Source organism: Protopterus annectens, chromosome 2.part2, assembly GCF_019279795.1.
Source record: "Protopterus annectens isolate FY-2018-M chromosome 2.part2, PAN1.0, whole genome shotgun sequence".
Classification (NCBI taxonomy): Eukaryota; Metazoa; Chordata; order Ceratodontiformes; family Protopteridae; genus Protopterus; species Protopterus annectens.
In genome coordinates, this window is record NC_056730.1 from 418,302,412 (window position 1) to 418,322,464 (window position 20,053).

The 20,053-nt window shown below is 41.9% G+C and overlaps 1 protein-coding gene across 1 annotated transcript in view; it reads left to right on the plus strand.

The window, feature by feature from the left end:
* The window catches only part of MAP1B (microtubule associated protein 1B), a 689,412-nt gene that overhangs the window by 557,647 nt on the left and 111,712 nt on the right, over positions 1-20,053 (plus strand). Inside the window, exon 4 of the mRNA XM_044063932.1 lies at positions 19,129-19,269. Coding sequence (XP_043919867.1) covers positions 19,129-19,269 — 141 coding nt within the window. The remainder of the gene's footprint in view (positions 1-19,128; positions 19,270-20,053) is intronic.

Genomic DNA, 20,053 nt, shown 5'->3' on the forward strand with positions numbered 1-20,053 from the left:
CACTGCAGTGCAGATATGTATGCACACTGTCTGACACACACACACACACACACACACACACACACACACACACACACACACACACACACACACACACACCCTACACTGTCAGTCACCTAACTAACCCCCCCACTGCTACACCCAAGGTAGATGTGCATTCATACACACACACACACACACACACACACACACACACACACACCACTACTTCTCTGCTTTATCTTACCTAACTTTAACTGTAACACAGTCATCTCTTTAACTGAATTGGGGAATTCAGGATTTTGGCCATGTTAATTAATGTGGCTGGCCATGTTAATTAATGTGGCTGGCCATGTTCATTTATGTAGCCAAGTAGTTCTCTGGATCGCTTAGCAGGGTAACTCTCTTCCCACAGGCATTTCTGGAAGAGAGCATATTGCTAGTTAGCATTAGCCACTCCCCCATAATTCCTGATTAGTAATTACAATGACAGTGGAGAAGGCTCAGTGTGGTGATACTAATGACTGATGTGAATCATTGCAGTGGGCCTGTTGACGAATCATAAAGTATGTCCACAAGTGGTGGGCAGCTTGTGTTAGGGCTTACTGCTTGTGGTAGCCCTTGTTGAATCTCAGAGATGAAGCCATTGTGGTGCCAGTCAAATATATCCCTTCCTTTCACACACAGATAGATAGATAGATAGATAGATAGATAGATAGATAGATAGATAGATAGATAGATAGAGATAGCAATATGTAGTGGCTTGCTATAGTTTAAAAGCAGAAGTTTTTTTTTTTTTTTGCTCTTTAACTGAGGAGCAGAAAGCAGTAATAGGACCTGCCACTACAGTACGTGTAAGAACTTTGATGTTTTTTCATGCTTGATTGCACTTTGTGATTGTGTCTAGCTAGCAGAAAAGAATGAAGCTTTTAAGAAAATTATATGTGTATGTAGAATCTTCATAAAAGAAGCTGAGAGCATTTCACAGTACTTTTGTTCTGTCATTGTAGAGACAGTGGAAGAGATGGCAGTCTTATGATTTTTTTTTTTCCTCCTCAACTTATAGTTGAAGGCCACCAGATTAAGAAACTGTACCAGGCACTAAAAGAGCCGGCTACAGTTCTGCCACTGCTTCCTCGTGCATGACAATTGTTCAAAACATTTAAGTGCCCTTTATAATTCTGACTCTGTTTCTTCAGTAGCAGTTAAGACTCATTCTGCCACATCGTCTTGGTTATCAGGTTAATAATACGTTCAGCCAGCATGGCCTTATCAAGGCTCGCTCAGATTGCAGGACAGTCTTTTCTATTAATACAGTGGCACTAAGCAGAATGTTTAGTTTGTAACTCATTCAAGCTGGTAGCACCTTTATGAATACCTCCAGTTCACACCCATTGCTTCTTATGGCATCCAGAGCTTTTCTGAGTCTGGCGTCTTTAAATAATTGACTTACCAGCTAATAATAAGCAGTGCTAGGAATTGTGAGGAGATACTAACAAAATTACACCCAGACTGTTATTCTAGGATTAGTTACAGCAAAGAAATGAATCATTGTTTGTCACTTATTTTTTTCATATTTATATTTATATATTTAAACCTGAGAGCCCTACATCATATTGAGGGGTAAGGTATGAAATGCCTTGGTGGGAGACAGGAAAATTAATTGTCAGGATCACACTGGGTCTATGTCAGATGATTGAGTTTTCAGAAACTTGAAATTCATACAGTCAAGACCATATGATTGAGCTTCCAAAAACTCAAATATCAAAAAATAAAATGCAAAAAACATGAAAATCTACACCCCCTATGTGGGTGGCTGTGCCCCCCAAACCCTCTGCAAATTATATGCACCAACTCCGAGATCGCATTACAGTGAGGAAAAGGGTACATTTCTTGATCTGCTCTGTTTCGCGATCTCCAGTCAAAAGCTTCGGGTTTTCAAAACTTTTTATAAGTATATGTGTCATATTGTGTTATGTTCCTTTAAATGTTGCTTTGCTGAGGTTTTTAGATTTTAATTGACCAGTTAATTGTTTAATTGAGTATGTAGAACATAAGGCTGGTTTACATTTTGTCATTTTATTCTGATGAAGTCTTTGGACGAAAGTGCTAAATAAATATTTCCTTGAATGGAGTGCCTTCTATGTTTGTTATTTGATAGAAAAGGGTAAATTTCCCGATCCGCACTGTACTGTGATATCCATTCAAAAGCTTTGGGCTACCATATGAATTTTGAGTTTCTGAAAACTCGATCAGCTGATAGGGACCCATCACACTGTACCTGAAATATTTCCAGTTTTTGTTAGCAATTATGAAAGTAAATAAGATCTATATGTACGTAATCCTTCAAAAACCAAGTGACTTACAAACTGTTATTTGACATGAGGTGAAACCTCACATATTCCTGAAGAAATCTGTCTTTGAAATTTGCACATCTTGGGATATATCTAGACTTATTTAAACTGATAATTATGCAATTAAGCATATGGTTCATATTTCTGTGAATTTATCAATAATCATAAAGGCATCTGGCATAAAATTTTGCCAAATCATACGTGTGGATAACAGTACAGATATACATACCAGATCGGTCGAGGCCCGTGTTAACAACGACCGCCACCAGTACTATTGGCCAACAGTGTGCTGGTGGAAATTGGGATACTGTTGGCCAAAGGAGGAGAAGAAGGGGAAGGCATGCCTGAATGCAGGTAAAGGCTAGGACTGTGATAATGAGGGACTTTGAATGTTGGAAGTATGACTGGTATATGAAGAGAGCTAGCTGATTTGATGGACAGAAGGAAGGTTGGTATATTGTGTGTGCAGGAGACCAGATGGAAGAGGAGCAAGGCTAGGTGTATCAGAGGTGGGTTCAAATTGTTTTATCGTAGTGTGGATGGGAGGAGAAATGGCGTAGGGGTTATCCTGAAGGAACAGTATGCTAAGAGTGTTTTGGAGGTGAAAAGAGTGTTGGATAGAGTGATGTTTATGAAGCTGGAAATTGATGGTGTAATGATGAATGTTAGTGCATATGCTCCACAAGTTGGGTATGTGATGGATGAGAAAGAAAAATTTTGGAGTGAGTTGGATGAAATGGTGATGACTGTACCCAAGGATGAGAGAGTGGTGATTGGAGCAGATTTCAATGGGCATGTTGGTGAAGGGAACAGAGGGGATGAGGAAGTGATGGGTAGGTATGGTGTTAAGCAAAGGAATGCAGAAGGTCAGATGGTAGTGGATTTTGCAAAAAGGATGGACATGGCTGTGGTGAATACGTATTTTTACAAGACAGAGGAGCATAGGGTGACATACAAGAGTGGTGGAGGACGCACACAGGTGGATTATATCTTATGTAGAAGGGCCAGTCTGAAGGAGATTGAAGACTGTAAAGTGGTGGCAGGGGAAAGTGTAGTTAGGCAGCATAGGATGATGGTTTGTAGGATGACATTGTTGATCAAGAAGAGAAGGAGGAGTGTGAGGGCAGCACCAAGGATCAAATGGTGGAAATTGAAAAGGGGTAATTGTGAGGTGGAGTTCAGGGAAGAGTTAAGACAGGCACTGGGTGGCAGTGAAGAGTTACCAAATAGCTGGGTAACTACAGCAGAGCTAGTAAGGGAGATGGCTAGAAAGGTACTTGGTGTGACATCTGGAAAGAGGAAGGATGACAAAGAGACCTGGTGGTGGAATGAGGAAGTACAGGAGAGTATACAGAGAAAGAAGTTGGCGAAGAAGTGGGATTGTCAGAGAGATGAAGAAAGTAGACAGGAGTATAAGGAGATGAGGTGCATGGAAAAGAGAGAGGTAGCGAAGGCTAAGGATAAGGCGTATGAAGAGTTGTATTAAAGGTTGGACACTAAGGAGGGAGAAAAGGATCTGTACCGATTGGCTAGACAGAGGGACCGAGCTAGGAAAGATGTGCAACAGATAAGGGTGATAAAGGATAATGAGAGAAACATACTCACAAGCGAGGAGAGTGTGTTGAGCAGATGGAAAGAGTACTTTAAGGGGCTGATGAATGAAGAGAATGAGAGGGAGAGAAGGTTGGATGATATGTGGATAGTGAATCATGAAGTGCAGTGGATTAGTAAGGAGGAAGTAAGGATAGCTATGAAGAGGATGAATGGAAAGGCTGATGGTCCAGATGACATACCTGTGGAAGCATGGAGGTGTTTAGGTGAAATGGCAGTGGAGTTTTTAACTAGATTGTTTAATGAAATCTTGGAAAGTGAGAGGATGCCTGAGGAATGGAGAAAAAGTGTTTTGGTACCGATTTTTAAGAATAAGGGTGATGTGCAGAGCTGTAGTAACTACAGAGGGATTAAATTTATCAGTCACAGCATGAAGTTATGGGAAAGAGTAGTGGAAGTGCTAGGTTAAGAAGGGAGGTGATGATTAGTGATCAGCAGTATGGTTTCATGCCAGAAAAGAGCACTACAGATGCGATGTTTGCTCTGAGAGTGTTGATGGAGAAGTACAGAGAAGGTCAGAAGGAGTTGCATTGTGTCTTTGTGGACTTAGAGAAAACATATGACAGGGTACCTAGAGAGGAGTTGTGGTATTGTATGAGGAAGTTGGGAGTGTCAGAAAAGTATGTAAGAGTGGTACAGGATATGTACGAGGGTAGTGTGACAGCGGTGAGGTCTGCGGTGGGAGTGACAGATGCGTTTAAGGTGGAGGTGGGATTACATCAAGGATCAGCTCTGAGCCCTTTCTTATTTGCAATGGTGATGGACAGGTTGACAGACAAGATCAGACAGGAGTCCTCGTGGACTCTGATGTTTGCAGATGATATTGTGATCTTTAGTAAGAATGGGGAACAGGTGGAGGAGACCCTGGAGAGGTGGAGATATGCTCTAAAGAGAAAAGGAATGAAGGTCAGCAGGACTAAGACAGAATATATGTGTGTGAATGAGAGGGAGGATAGAGGAATGGTGATGATGCAGGGAGTAGAGGTGGCGAAGGTGGATGAGTTTAAATACTTGGGATCAACAGTTCAGAGTAATGGCGAGTGTGGAAGAGAGGTGAAGAAGAGAGTACAGGCAGGATGGAGTGGGTGGAGAAGAGTGTCAGGAGTGATTTGTGACAGACGAGTACCAGTAAGAGTGAAAGGGAAGGTCTACAAGAGGGTAGTGAGACTAGCTATGTTATATGGGTTGGAGACAGTGGCATTGACAAAAAGGCAGGAGTCAGAGCTGGACGTGACAGAGTTAAAGATTTTACGATTTGCACTGGGTGTGACAAGGGTGGACAGGATTAGGAATAAGTATATTAGAGGATCATCCCAGGTTGGAAGGTTTGGAGATAAAGCCAAAGAGGCAAGATTACATTGGTTTGAACATGTGCTGAGGAGGGATGCAGAGTATATTGGGGAAAAAGATGCTAAGGATGAAGCTGCCAGGTAACAGGAAAAGAGGAAGGCCTAAGATAAGATTTATGGATGTGGTGAGAGAGGACATGCAGGTGGTTGGTTTGACAGAGCAAGATGCAGAGGACAGGAAGAAATGGAAACAGATGATCTGCTGTGGCGACCCCTAACGGGAGCAGCCGAAAGAAGAAGATGTACTCGTAAAGGAATCTCTTGATGTCATATGAACGTTTATGTCTGTTTAACAAAAATGTTCTAAAATAGATATCTAGGTTGTACAGTTTTCAAGATGTTACAAATTGTTTATGAATGTATGGCAAAAAATAATTTGGGGTTTGTGTGCACTATAATATATTACAGTATTTATGGAAAAACTACAAAAGCTCTGATTATTGTCACTGTAAAGAATGTTTCTTACTGATATCATTGCTATCTGTACGATTTAATACCTTTTATTGTTCACAAAATAGTTTTAATACCTTTTATTGTTCACAAAATATTTATATTTGTTTATTTTATGCTTTTTTTAAGTTTATTTTCCAGAAAATGCTCTGGAATGCAAGACGTGTGCAGGCTGCTAGAGGTGAGACATTCCACGCCACACACAGCTGCTAATGAGTCGATACATTCTATCGCAGCATTCTGTAATGAAATACTCAGAGAAGTAAGCAGGGAAGGATTAAGTAAAATAAAAAGCCTGATAGCAGTTTCCTGGTCCTAGACAGCATCACATTAATGAAATTCATTTTTGTGCAGTATCATTCTGACAAGCTTCCCAGCCAAAAGTTGACTCCATGTTTGCTCAACACCAACATAAACTATATCCCTAAATGTGAACAAGTACCTATTCATACCATATACCTCCTTACTTTCCTTTCTTTACTCACTTCCATACCACTATCATAGGTTCAGAGGTGTCTACTAGGCCAACAGCCCTGGAGCCTTTACAAGCCTAGGCCATAGAAGTGCCCTGGCATCATGCCGTCATTAGTTCCCAGTGCCTCTATCAGGTAGAGCCACTGGAGTGGTCCCCGGGGTGAACTTTCTATTTCCCATCCACTCATCAAGATTTCTGTTGAAAAGGGCCAGTGAGGTACTTTGCTTGACATGTATGGGAAGTCTGTTCCAGAGCATGGGCAGTCTCTGGGTTATGAACCTGTCCCTTCAGCATGTTCTGTTGATTGTGGTAATAAGGTTGAGGTCTCTGGAGTGTGTGGTGTGGAGGAATTGGGATTTCTTTAGGTGTAACATTTCTAACAGGGCTGGGTCAGACATGGCTTTGTAAGTCAAGCAGAGATCGTCTCTTAATAGAAGATATGAGACAGAGAAAAGATGAGTCTGTCCATGTAGGGCATGTGTTTAAGGCCCAGGATCCTCTTTGTGAGGTACTTTTGTGGCCTTTCCAGCTGTTGCAGGCATTTAGTGAGGTACATGCCAAGTAGGGGATTACACTCGATGATTGGTCTAATGAAGGAAGAGTAGAGAGAGATGATGACCTCTTTCTTCCTGGATGCAAAACCTTTGGTAATGAGATGTGCCACATAGAAGGACTTTCTGACCACAGGGGCAATGTGGTGGTTGAAGGAGAGGTTGCTGTCAACCTGTGTCCCTAGATCTCTTATAACGCCTTCAGTGTTCAGTGGGCTACCATCACTGTGGTAATTAGTGGGAACTGAGTTTCTCCCAAAGGGAATGACAATGCATTTTTTAGCATTAAGCTTAAGGCCATGATTTCGACACCAGTCGTTGGTCTCAGTGAGGCCTTTCTGTAGGATGTCTACATCACTTCTTGAGTTAATAATAGCTCTCAGCTTGCAGTCATCGCGAACTTGGTCAGCCAGAGTCCCTCCGTGTTGGCCTGGACTTCTGAGAAGTAGAAGCCAAACAGGAGAGGACTCAGGACCGATTCCTGTGGGACTCCAGTCGTGACTTGTCAGCAGTCTGACTTGGAGTCTGCTACTTTCACACTGTGGGTTCTATCTGTGAGCCAATTTGCAACCCACCTAGTAGTATAGGGGTTGATGCCTAGTTTGGTGAATCTAGCAATAATTCTTGAGTGGGGAATGGTATCAAAGGCCTTCGCAAGATCGAGGTAGGCTGTATAAACTGCCATGCCCTCATCCACAGCTCTAGTGACTGACTCAAAGAAGTCAACCAGGCTGAGCAGGCATGACCTACCCTTCACAAAACCAAACTGCATGGGATCCAGAATTTGGAAATTTCCTATATCCTTGTTAATTAGGTCCATGATGATGCACTCCATAGCCTTGCATATCAGACTCGTCAGGCTAATGAGGCGATAATTCCCAGGGTTTGTAATTGCGCCCCCTTTATGAAGAGGGATGACTGTAGCAGTGCACCATTCTGTATGAACAAAAGCCTGAGGTGAGGCTGTGATTGAACAGGGCACTTTGTACTTCATGTAGAACACAGCCAGGGATATTGTTGGGTCCCATGGAAGCTGTATTCTTGGCCTTGGACAATGCAGCTTTAACCTATTCTGCAGTAATGCTGGGTGTCTGGCATTCCTCTGGTGTTGTGATTGGTCCTGTAGGGGGGGAGAGGGGGATAAAGTTGGCACTGTATCTGTCAGCCATTATGTTGACAGTATCTGTTGGCTCAGTAAAGGAGGTACCATTGCTATTGCCATGGAGATTCTTGATATAACTGTAGAAGGCTTTGTGGTTGTTTTTAGTGTCTGATGCAATTCTGCCTTCATAGCTAGCTTTAGATGTTTTGATGAGGGATCTCAACTTTTTGTTGAGGCTAATAAGGGAATTTTTCCAGTCTTGGGACTTCACCTTTTTCTGCAACAGTTTCTTCCTTCTGTTGTAGAGTTTGTTAATGGCAGGGGACCACCAGATTGGCTTCCTTTTTTTGGAGGAGAGTGTCTTGGTTCTGTTGGGTATGGTTATTTCCATGCATTTATGTACGTGTTTGTACAGTGCATTGGTGTATGATTCAAAGGTCATGCATCTATTTTCCATTTGCATGGGTGCTGTGAAGTTAGCCACCTCTGATTTTAGGAGCCCAAAGTCAGCTTTGGAGAAGTTTTTCATGGTGATTACCTTTGCTGGTAGTGTGGGTGAGATGTGGATTTCCATGGTAATTAGTTTGTGGTTGGATCTAACCAGAGAGGAATTGACTATTGGTGTTGAGTAATGGTTGCCCATGTTAGTAATAACCAGGTCAAGGATGTTGCTTTCTCTAGTGGGGCTACGAATGAGCTGGTCCAGTGCACTGGAATTAATGAATTCCAGGAAGCATTGGACAAGTGTATTGGTACATGAGAATTTTTCCCAGTTGATGAAGGGGTAGTTGAAGTCACCCAGTATGAGAGTGTTGGGTTGGACCCTAATAGTTTCCAGGGTGCTTAGGAACTTGGAGTGAGAGTCTTGGGACATGATTGGAGACCTGTAGTAGGCTATGACCTGAATCTCCTTCCTACCCACTGTTAGCTGTACCTGAAGTATCTCTGATGCATTGTGCTGGGCTACTAGTCTGGAGGTGTGCATATCCTTTATGAATATGGAGACACCACCACCTTTGGAGCTTCGGTCCATTTTCTGGGGCCGAAAGGTGTGGAAGGAATTATAGCCTATCAATTTCTATGCCCTGGTTGTGTCTCTAAATATACCATTATCCTGCATTTCTCTCACTTCATTTTGCAATTCCTGTTTGTATTATACTAACTTACATATAATTTCTCTATAAACTGGCTAAAATTTCTCTAAATATTAAATCATTATTGTATAACTGTTATCTATTCTTAACCAGTGGTTTCATAGTATATTGAATTTGGTATAATTAATTAAACCGCAGATGTTTTTATATTATTTTTGAACATTGTAAATTTAATCGTCTTAAAATGTTTTGTAAAGACTTTGGAGCTTTTTTCCACGTGGCCTCAACTGAATATGAGCTCTTACCCAGTTGAACTTTCCAGGTAATCAAATGTCAATAAAGAAATATGTAAAGGCATGTACTTTATCCTATATGGGCACATTTTAGTATTTATACCCCATTTACCCGGCACCCCTGAAATTATCTTGCATGTGTAAGACACACATACACACACATGATTTTCTCTCGCCTACACAGTTATATTCATACAGTTTAATTGATGAGTTCCACAGCAGTTTTCACAAAAAAAAAAAAAAAAAAGTTTGTTGCAAGTATGTGCACAAGATGTTCATCGTGCATACAGCTGCAGTCATAACAGATGCGTTCTCCTGCCGTCAGGCGGGTCCTCGGTCGGCCGAATTCCAAAGTCTAGGTCCGGCGTCAGTTGCCATCACTTCTTCCCTGACGTCAGTGCGACAGGGGTATAAAAGAACCAGCCGACGCCATTTTCTTCAGTCTTTCTTGCCGCGCGGTGCCCGAAGCAGAAGCAGTTCGCAAGTGCCGGTCGGCCAGCTCCTGAAATTACGAAAATTTTGCAACCGAAGTCTTCTTGAAAGCTAAGTACCCTGTTGGGGAAACTTTTCTTGCCTCAGACCGATGTCAGACAAAGTTAATAATTGTATTTCATGTGGGAAGCAAATACCGCATAAGGATTTTCATTCCCTCTGCATTCCCTGATTAGGCCCAGACCACGACGTCTCGGTCTGTCGTTTTTGTGCTACATTCAACAAACGCACCATTAAGCATCGGGCGGAGTTCGCCCAGCATTATTTTGGCAAAAAATTTTACTATATTATGTCGTCGGATACTCCGACTCCAGTTTTGTCTAAAAAACGCGAAGATAAGGACTGACACACGAGGTCCGCGGCCTCTACCGACACCACGCCAAAGCCGACTACAGGTGGTCTGGTTCTCAGCGAGGCACCTACGCAGCCCCTGCCTACCGACGACACTTCATTGGCAGTGTCTACTGTGCCCGAGGTCGCAGGCTCCTTGGCCCACACCCCGACTACAGATACCGAAGCCACTCTTGGTGGTGAAACTCAAAATGTAAACAGGTCTGCCTCCTCTCAAGGTGTCTTCAGACCTTCCTCTTCTTTTTCCATCAAGGCTTTCACTAAGTCTAAAGCAGCCATGCATTCTAAGAGACAAGCTACACAGGGCCCTTCTCCAGGTCCCATGCCTAAAAAACAGATGCTTAAAATGGCTGAGGATTTAATTACTCTTATCAGGGGTTCTCAACCCCCCCCGGACAAAAGGCCCAGAGTGGAGGAAGAATCACCCTCCTCTGACCAGGCCTCCATTATTTCAGAGCACTCTGATGAACAGGAACATTCTTACTCCCCTTTTGAAGATTCTGATGCAGAGGAGTCCATTCCCTCTGTCTCCCCCCAGAGGATTACTCATTTGGGGAAACTTTGCATACCTTAAGGGAACACTTCCACTGGGAAGGCCAAGAGTACTCAGATTCCAAGAAAAGGCTTAGGGATTTTCTCTTGCTACCTCAGCACAGGCCTCTGGCTATACCTCCTGTCTTAGACATACTAGATGATGTGTATTTGGTGGCCTGCCTTAACCCGGACTCTTTACCTCCAGCCCCAGTCAAGCCTGACAGGTACTACCGGGTTCCTGACTCACACCAATTTTTATACAAAAGCCATGCGGCTGATCCAGAAACTATCTCACAGGGCCCCAAGGGAATTAAGGCCTCCACTGCTAAAAATCCATTACCTTCCAAGAGAGATTCCAGATCTTTAGAAAGGTGGGGAAAAAGGTATACACCTCGGCCACCTTAACCATGAGGGCATTAAACTGCAAGTTCCATATGTTAAAGTACCAACAGTTTCTGTTATCACAGTTGAGTAGCAAAATGTCACAACCTGAACAACCAGACTTGAAGGAGTTGCAGGATTTGATGCATTGTGCAGAACAAGTGGGTAAACATACCTTGCAATGTGGTTTTGATGCTCTAGAGGCCTCATGTAGAGCTGCTGTTACAGGATCAGTCATATGTAGACATGCTGGCTCAAAGAGCAAACCTTACCAGATCATGTCAAAGCTAAATTACTAGATGCCCCTCTACAAAAGGATGTATTATTTGGTGTTAAAGCTGAGGAGGTATTAAAGAAAATGGAGGAAAAGGCTAAATCAATGCAAACAGTGAAATATTTTCTACAGGTACAACCTCCACGTTTCAGTAGAAATTGGCCTTCCAAAAATTGGTCCTTTCCAGCCACGGACAGACCCCAAAGAGGTAGATACAGGCACCCGAGGGGCAGAGGGCAATCTCCAGGATCGTTTAGAGGCAGACAATGGCAAGCTCCTACACAAAGAGGTGGTGAGGATAGTTCACAGCCATTCAGAAAGCAAGCCCAATGACTTTCCCCTTTGCATGCCAAGCAAGGCTCAAATGGCAGCACCCTTAGGTGGAAAACTGGCATTATTTTCAAAAAATTGGCATATTGTCACAAAAGACAAATGGATCCTGGACATTATAAACAGAGGCTACAGATTCCATTTTCACACCCTTCCAAAAATGAGAGGCATGCCAAACCTGCCACACAATCAAAGGGCAGAGGCACAAAGACAAATTTCAGATCTCATGGACATGAAAGCTATTCAAGAGGTACCTACTCAAGAACAAGGTCAAGGTTTTTATTCCAGACTATTCCTGGTACCAAGGAAGGGAAAAGATTGGAGACCTATTTTGGACCTTTCCATCCTAAACACATTTTTACTCGTGCCAAAATTCAAGATGCTCACATTACAGAAGCTTCTTCCCACGCTGGGCAAGGAGTCTTGGCTGGTGACCTTGGACCTCAAGGAGGCATACCTGCATGTCCCAATCAGACAAAATTGCAGAAGATACCTCAGATTTCTTGCAGGTTCAACCCATTATCAATTCTCTGCATTGCCCTTTGGCTTATCTACTGCACCCAGAGTATTCACGAAATGCCTGGCATCAGTAATTGCCTACTGCAGACTTCAAGGGATACAAATATACCCATATTTGGATGACTGCCTGATCCAAGCGGACAGCAAGCACATACTTCTGAAACATCTGGCTTATGTAATAATGTTGTTGAATTCTCTGGGATACACAGTCAACAAAAAGAAATCAAGGCTAATACCCTCTCAGAAAATAATTTTCCTGGGTGCCAACTTGGACACAAACACCCAGATAGCCTACCTCACACCAGAGAAACAGGGGCAACTAACTCAATACTTCAGAAAACTAGCAAATTTCACCAGGCTGACTGCAAGGAAAATCCTGCAGGCTCTGGGATTCATGGCATCTTGCATCCTACTAATCCCATGTGCAAAGCTGCATATGAGGAAACTTCAATGGTACCTGAAAAACCTATGGTCTCAACACAGCCACAGTTTGGAAACAATAATACCACTAATTCCATGTATTCAAAAAGAATTTCTGTGGTGGGCTCAAGCATGCCAAACAAACACAGGTCTCCTATTCTGCAAGCCTCAAGCAAATCAAGTCATCACAACAGACACCTCGGACTACGCCTGGGGGGCGCACATGACAGATCGGTGCATTCAGGGCAAATGGTCCCAAAAAGAAAAGCACCTTCACATCAATCAAAAGGAAATGCTAGCAGTAATAAATGCTATTATAGCTTTCAAAGACCTTCTGCATCCAGGTCAACTATTGATAAGGACAGACAACACCACAGTAATGTGGTACATAAACAAACAGGGAGGAACCCATTCATACCCCCTATGCAGGCTGGCCATGTCACTTTGGAACATGGCTCTGGAATTACAAATCGAACTTCAAGCACAGTACTTGCCAGGCAAGGAAAACACGCTGGCAGACAACCTAAGCAGAAATATGACAGATCCACACGAATGGAAGTTGCATCCTCAAGTTTTTACAGAGATAATTCAAGCATGGGGAAGGCCAGACATAGATCTCTTTGCCTCCCACAAAAATCACCAATTGACAAAATTCTGCTCAAGGACTTTTCATCCACAGGCCTGGAGAGTGGACGCTCTCTCTTTCAGTTGGACAACAATGACAGTTTATGCCTTTCCACCTCTTCCTCTGCTGCCCAAAGTTCTATTAAAAACCAGAGCAGACAGACCAAAGATGATTCTCATTGCTCCAGACTGGCCAAGACAGCACTGGTACCCACTCCTGAGGAGCCTGACACATTCCCCACCATGGACCCTACCTCTAATGCCTCTTCTTCTGACTCAGCACAGCTTCAAAACTCTTCACAGTCAGCTGAAAACACTCAATCTGGCAGCATGGAAGATTCCTTAACATCACAACAGACCCTTCTCTCCAAGGAGGTGCAGGATGTCATTTTGGAGGCCAGAAGGCCGTCTACTAGTAAAGCTTACTTCGCAAAATGGAAACGGTTTTGTGCCTGGAATGAGAAAAAGGGCCAGAATCCTGGAAAACTGAATTTACCTCAAATATTACAGTATCTAGCTGAGCTGCTAAGCAGTGGACTTTCATTCTCCTCCATCAAAATCCATGCCTCAGCCATTTCTGCAGAATACAACACTGATCCACCTTTATTCTCTCACCCCCTCTTAAGACAGTTCCTCAGAGGGCTAAGAATATAAACCCCCAAGGAAACAACCAATACCTGCTTGGGACCTCAATTTCATTCTAGAAAAGCTGACCTTGCCTCCTTTTGAGCCAGCTGCCTCAACAGATTTGCAATATTTGTCCTGGAAAACAGCTTTCCTTCTGGCTATCACCTCAGCTCGCAGGGTATCGGAACTACAAGCCCTCATGGCTGTGCAGCCTTTCATCATCTTCCATCAGGACAGAGTTTCCTTACGAACCAACCCATCCTTTATGCCAAAGGTGGTATCCAGGGTAGCTTTGAATCAGGCTATCCACTTACCTACCTTTTACCCTAATCCTCAAAACAAAGGGGAGAGACTACTACATTCCTTGGACATCCACAGACAGCTGCGTTATTATTTGGACAGAACAAAGCCTTTCAGAAAATCAGAACAGCTCTTTGTGTCCTATGCTATAGGAGCTCAAGGGAAGCCAATTTCCAAACAGACAATCTCAAAATGGATAGCCCACTGCATACGCTTTTGTTACTCTTTTCATGGTAAAACTGTACCTGCAGGCATCAGATCTCACTCCACAAGGGCCACAGCTACCTCTGCAGCTTTCCTCAGAGGAGTTCCTACCAAAGATATTTTGGAAGCAGCCACTTGGAGTTCTCTGCATACCTTCTCCAAGCACTACCACCTACCATTATACTCCAAAACTAGAGCAGGCTTTGCCACTGCAGTCTTACAGGGCATCCTGGCTCCTCCTAGTTCCACCTAGTGCCTACTACCCCTTTCTTAGCTTTGGGATTCTACCCATCTGTTATGACTGCAGCTGTATGCACGATGAACATAGTACAGTTTTGTACCTACCATAAATGTAGATGTTCGAGTGCTAATACAGCTGCAGTCCAGGTTTCCCTCCCTCCTTCCCCTCTTGGGACAGGCCTATTGGCTAACACCTCCTCATACAACCTGATTGGGGTATTCATTTATGGTGTATTTGCTTGCAACTACTGTATTTTGATTATATTGCATTGCTTTATTACATAAATTTATGTATTGCCTTCCTTCTGGGGGCACCTGACATCTGGGGCAAGAAAAACTGAAGAAAATGGCGTTGGCTGGTTCTTTTATACCCGTCGCACCGATGTCAGGGAAGAAGCGACGACAATCGACGCTGGACCTAGACTTTGGAATTCGGCCGACCGAGGACCCGCTTGACGGCAGGAGAACCCATCTGTTATGACTGCAGCTGTATTAGCACTCGAACATCTACATTTATGGTAGGTACAAAACTGTACTTTTTTCTTTCAATCAAATAAAACATTCAGAATTCTGTAACTGCAATTATAAGTATTGCAGTGAGGTATCCAGGGATATATTTTCCACACATCTGAGTTCACAGTAATGGCTAGAGGCACTCAGCCAGTGGGTTGATATGATATATTGATAGTGGTAGAATGTGAATACGTCTTATTGATTTCTTATAATCTGATGGCTTAATTTCCACTTATATTGCATGTCAGTAAGCCTCTTCTAGTGCCATTTATTAATATAATCTGCAGGTCTTCCTGTCTAGATTCAGACTTTCCATGCTCATCATTTCTTGTTTGTCGAAATTATCTCATCTCTTTACTATATGTTTGTGTGTGTGTGTGTGTGTGTGTGTGTGTGTGTGTGTGTGTGTGTGTGTGTGTGTGTGTGTGTGTGTGTGTGTGTGCACATACCTCTCAATTGTCTGTATTTTTTTCAGAATATCCAGATATTTGCCTCATCTTGTTTGATATGTTCCTCTTAAAACTGAGGTTTTCTAGCAAATCACTGAGGAATGAAGTCACTAATAATAGCAGACACTAGAGTTTTGGACTTCATGTCATTCAGGAAATGAATTCTTATACATATCATGTTATTCTATCAACTTTGTAAGTGTTTAAGAGAACTATTTAAAACATCTCCCTGGTTTTGGGTCTTTGTCCTTCCATGAATTTTGGCTTTGTCCAGAAATCTTGCTCTAAGTGGTTAAGGTGTGTGTGTTGTGTGTGCATGCGCGCGCGTTTGTGTGCATGTATGTGTGTGATTTCTTATAATCTGATGGCTTCATTTCCACTTATTTTGCACATCAGTAAGCCTCTTCTAGTGCCATTTATTAATATAATCTGCAGGTCTTCCTGTCTAGATTCAGACTTTCCATGCTCATCATTTCTTGTTTGTTGAAATTATCTCATCTCTTTACTACATGCTGTGTGTGTGTGTGTGTGTGTGTGTGTGTGTGTGTGTGTGTGTGTGTGTGCGTGTGTGTGTGTGTGTGTGTGTGTGTGTGTGTGTGTGTGTGTGTGTGTGTGTGTGTGTGTGTGTGTGTGTGTGTGTGTGTGTGTGTGTGTGTGTGTGTGTGTGTGTGTGTGTGTGTGTGTGTGTGTGTGTGTGTCAGAGAGAAAGAGAGCAACTCATTCCATTCCTTAACAGTTGCAAATTTTGCAGTCATACAGGCAATCAGAATATATATATGTAAATGAAGTACTTAAACTAAAATAGCATTTGCAGCCATTGACCTCTGTAGCAGTTTTCTGTGCTAAGAACAATGAGGCACTGAATATGGATGACAGAATGTTATATAAGTAATTGTTTGTGCAGGTATAATTTGCTACTGGTACAAACACCTATGCAAAATATATTTGAAATATTTTTTTTTGTTTGTTCAAATTTGTGATAGATGTACCACTAGCATCGTTTCCATAGCTGTAAAAACTGTGTTTGGTTACATCTGTTTATGTAAAGTCATAAGTCACTTTTAAAGAGAAAGAGATACATAAGGGACACAGCAAGATAATACTTGTTTTCTTTAGTAAATGTAAGAATTTGACTATACTATACTACAGGGGGCTGTAGCCCCCCACCCAGTAGGTTAAGTAATGCTTGCCTTGAGCCCTGTCTATAGATATGTGGCAGCAAGAAAAGGTGAGTTTAATAAACATATCAGAGGACAGTATACATTATAAGCCTTCTTCATGGTACAGAGGTGGAAGCGCTCTTTGCTCAAGGGTGTATTTTGATTCCTTTCACTAAATTATGATAACATCGGAAAAAGGAGCCATCATCATTGATGGTAGAGTTTTTTTCTGTTTTAGTCCCTATCATGGGGCAGAGACTTTTCTGCTTTAGTCCCTACCCCCTTTGCACATCCCCAGTAAGCCACTCCAACTTTTACTGTGCAGTGGACATCCGTGAGGGCATGTCACTGCCTTATGCGAATGCTGTGACCTTTCAAGACTACCCTACATTCTTTAAATTGAATGCTTCCATGTAGTCTCTGTCTCTACTCTGGATTGTATCACAGGATCAAGCACCCTGGACATGCACCCCACACCATCCCTCCCAAAGATAAAGGGGAACTGGGCAGGGTGCATCACTCCTCTTATTCTACATCCATCTGAGCCATTGACCTTGACCTATGCCTATGTCATAGTCAGGGTTTTGTCCATTCCAGTGGAGCCAGCTGTCATGAAAATGTAGTTTATTGCTACATAAAGATGTACATAGATCACGGAAAAGCAGTTGTGGCAGTTATGTGCACACAAAGACACACAAACTCACACTTACACACACGTGTGTGCATGTATACCTTACCACATTGTCATATATTCAATTTCTTCTGACATCTTTAGTTGTGCAGAGATGTCACAGAACAGCCCAGATTTTCTTATATTTTTATATTACCTAACAGCCTGTACCATGCACCAATTGGCCTTTTGGTAACTCATCTATAACCCACCAATGTCTGACTGTATCAGCATTATTTCCCTTCACTATCCCTGTCTGCTTTGTTTCTGGAATAATTAGTTAGGTAAGATAATTAAATGAGGGTCCTGTGCTATCGATTCTGCGCCTTCACCTTTTCTTCCTATTGGTTCTGCCCCTCCATATGCACCCGATCACATTTTGTTACATTTCTTTACTTTGTTGTAAGCCTTCATGTCACAACATATGGTGATCTGAAGGTTTCTTACTTGATTAGTGACCATTGGTACCTTCAAACCACCTCATTTCTTTTTGTTTTTGTAAAACTTGATTGATCAACTAGCTCTTCTTACTAGGCTCAGCCTACACTCCTCTACTCAGTAAACAACATCCTGTCTTAGTAACAGCAAACCTTCTCCTTCCACATACTATTACTTACATCTTCTTAATCTCTTCAATGTGAATACTTTTGTACTACTGAATCGTTCATAATTAGATGCCTTCTCACTTATATATTATGTATTGAAACTGTATGTGCATTATACTACCTATACCTGATTATACTCCACTATGTTATAGTCTTCTGACCTCTTTGATTATTTCTCATTAATGTACCTGTCTTTGTGCATTGTTTACCTTAATTTTTATACATGGTTTTGTTACTTTTATTGTTTTCTTTTGGAGCTTATCTCCCCGGGCCTCTACTGAAAATGGATATATATCCAGTTAGACTAGCCCAGTCAACAAATGTAAAATAAAATAAATAAAAACATCTGTTTTGATAGAGATCTCACAGTCACAGAGACGCAGACCTTCCTTTAAGCTTAACTGTAATGAGTTGAACTGGGAAGAATTGAAACCTGCTTTACTGTAAATCTGGCTCACAAATTATCGCAGCCACACACTGAAATGCTGCATTGTTTTCCTTTGTTTGCCTTCTTGTTATAATAGGTAATGATCAAAACTTGAGTATTTGAGGTCATTTGGGAATGGATCACTTTTCTGCTCATACTATGAGCTATTATTTTTTTTACATGAAACCCACATTACTGTTGAACCTGACATTATGAATAGGCATAGAAAGGGGCCCTTAACCTCATAGGATATTGAAAAAAGTAATCAAAAGTAGAAGGCCCTGGGTTAAATTAGAAAACTCAGTGACTCAAAAAGTGGTTTTCAGCAGCCACCCAGTTTTTGATTTGGTTAGTGATAAGCTAATTAGATAACAGTGAAACAGTCTTCTGCTGTCTTTAGATTTGGAGATGTTTAGCCTTTTCCAAAATTACCATCAACATTCTTTAAGTTTTTTATTTTTATTTTTTTCCCATTTTGGAATAGTCGTTAATTTTATTTAATTTATATTTCAATATTATAACATTTGTGTACAACTTAGTGATCATTTGATACCTGGAGTATTAACAGTGCTTACAAAATATTGTATTGTTTTTAATGATTCGGTAATGTTGAAGGAAAATTGCACATTTTGCTTAATCAATTATCAGTGATCAATGCATATCCATAGGAGAAAACATCAATCTGTAGTATGAACAAAGTTTACTACTAGTACATTTCTTAAACAGATATTTTGTTTTTTGTTGTTTCAGGTCCGACTGATGATCACAGATGCTGCTAGACACAAACTTCTTGTCTTAACCGGGCAGTGCCTAGAAAATACAGGGGAGCTAATTCTTCAGGCAGGATCCTTCTCATTTACAGATTTTATTGACATCTTCACCGATCAGGAGGTGAGTGATGGATGCTGTCTTCCATGTTTGTACGTTACCCATTAGCAAAAAAGAAACTGCATAGAAGAGCAGATAAACGTGTCATACTATAAAGGCATACTGTAAATATGACATAAAAGTTAAAACTGTTTTCCTGCCTGATCATTCATAGATAATCTGTAAATGATAAAGTAAAATTAGTGGAGACTGGCTTTGCCTATATAAAGTCAAAGGTCAGATTACTGTCTACATGTGTTCCCAGATCCCTGGCTACTGGGTCAATTCTTAGTGGTGTCTTATCAATGGAGTAATCAGCTTAAGCAGCAGTTTTCCCAAAATGTACTATAACGCATTTCTTGGCACTGAGTTTTAGGTTTTGACTTTAGCAGCAGTCATTTGTCTGTTGTGTCATGGGGGAATCTATGATAGCTCCCTATTTGTGGTGATCTGTGAACTTGGTCAGCCAAAGACCCTTGACATTAGCCTTTATCTCTGAGAAGTAGAGGCCAAATAGGAGCGACCCCATCATGGAAACCTGAGGGACCTTGCTGGTGACCAGTCTCGTAGTGGAGGTGGTCTCACCAATCCTGACTTCCTGGGTCATGTCTGTGATCCAGCTGGCAATCCACCAAGTTATGTAGGGGTTTATGTCAAGTTCAGTGAGTTTGTCAAGTATACCTGAGTGGAGTATTGTATCAAATGCCTTAGCTACATCCAGGTAGGCGGTGTACACCATTTTCCCTTCATCCATTGCCTTGGTGACCTTCTCAATAAAGTCCACCAGATTTAGTAAGCATTATCTTCT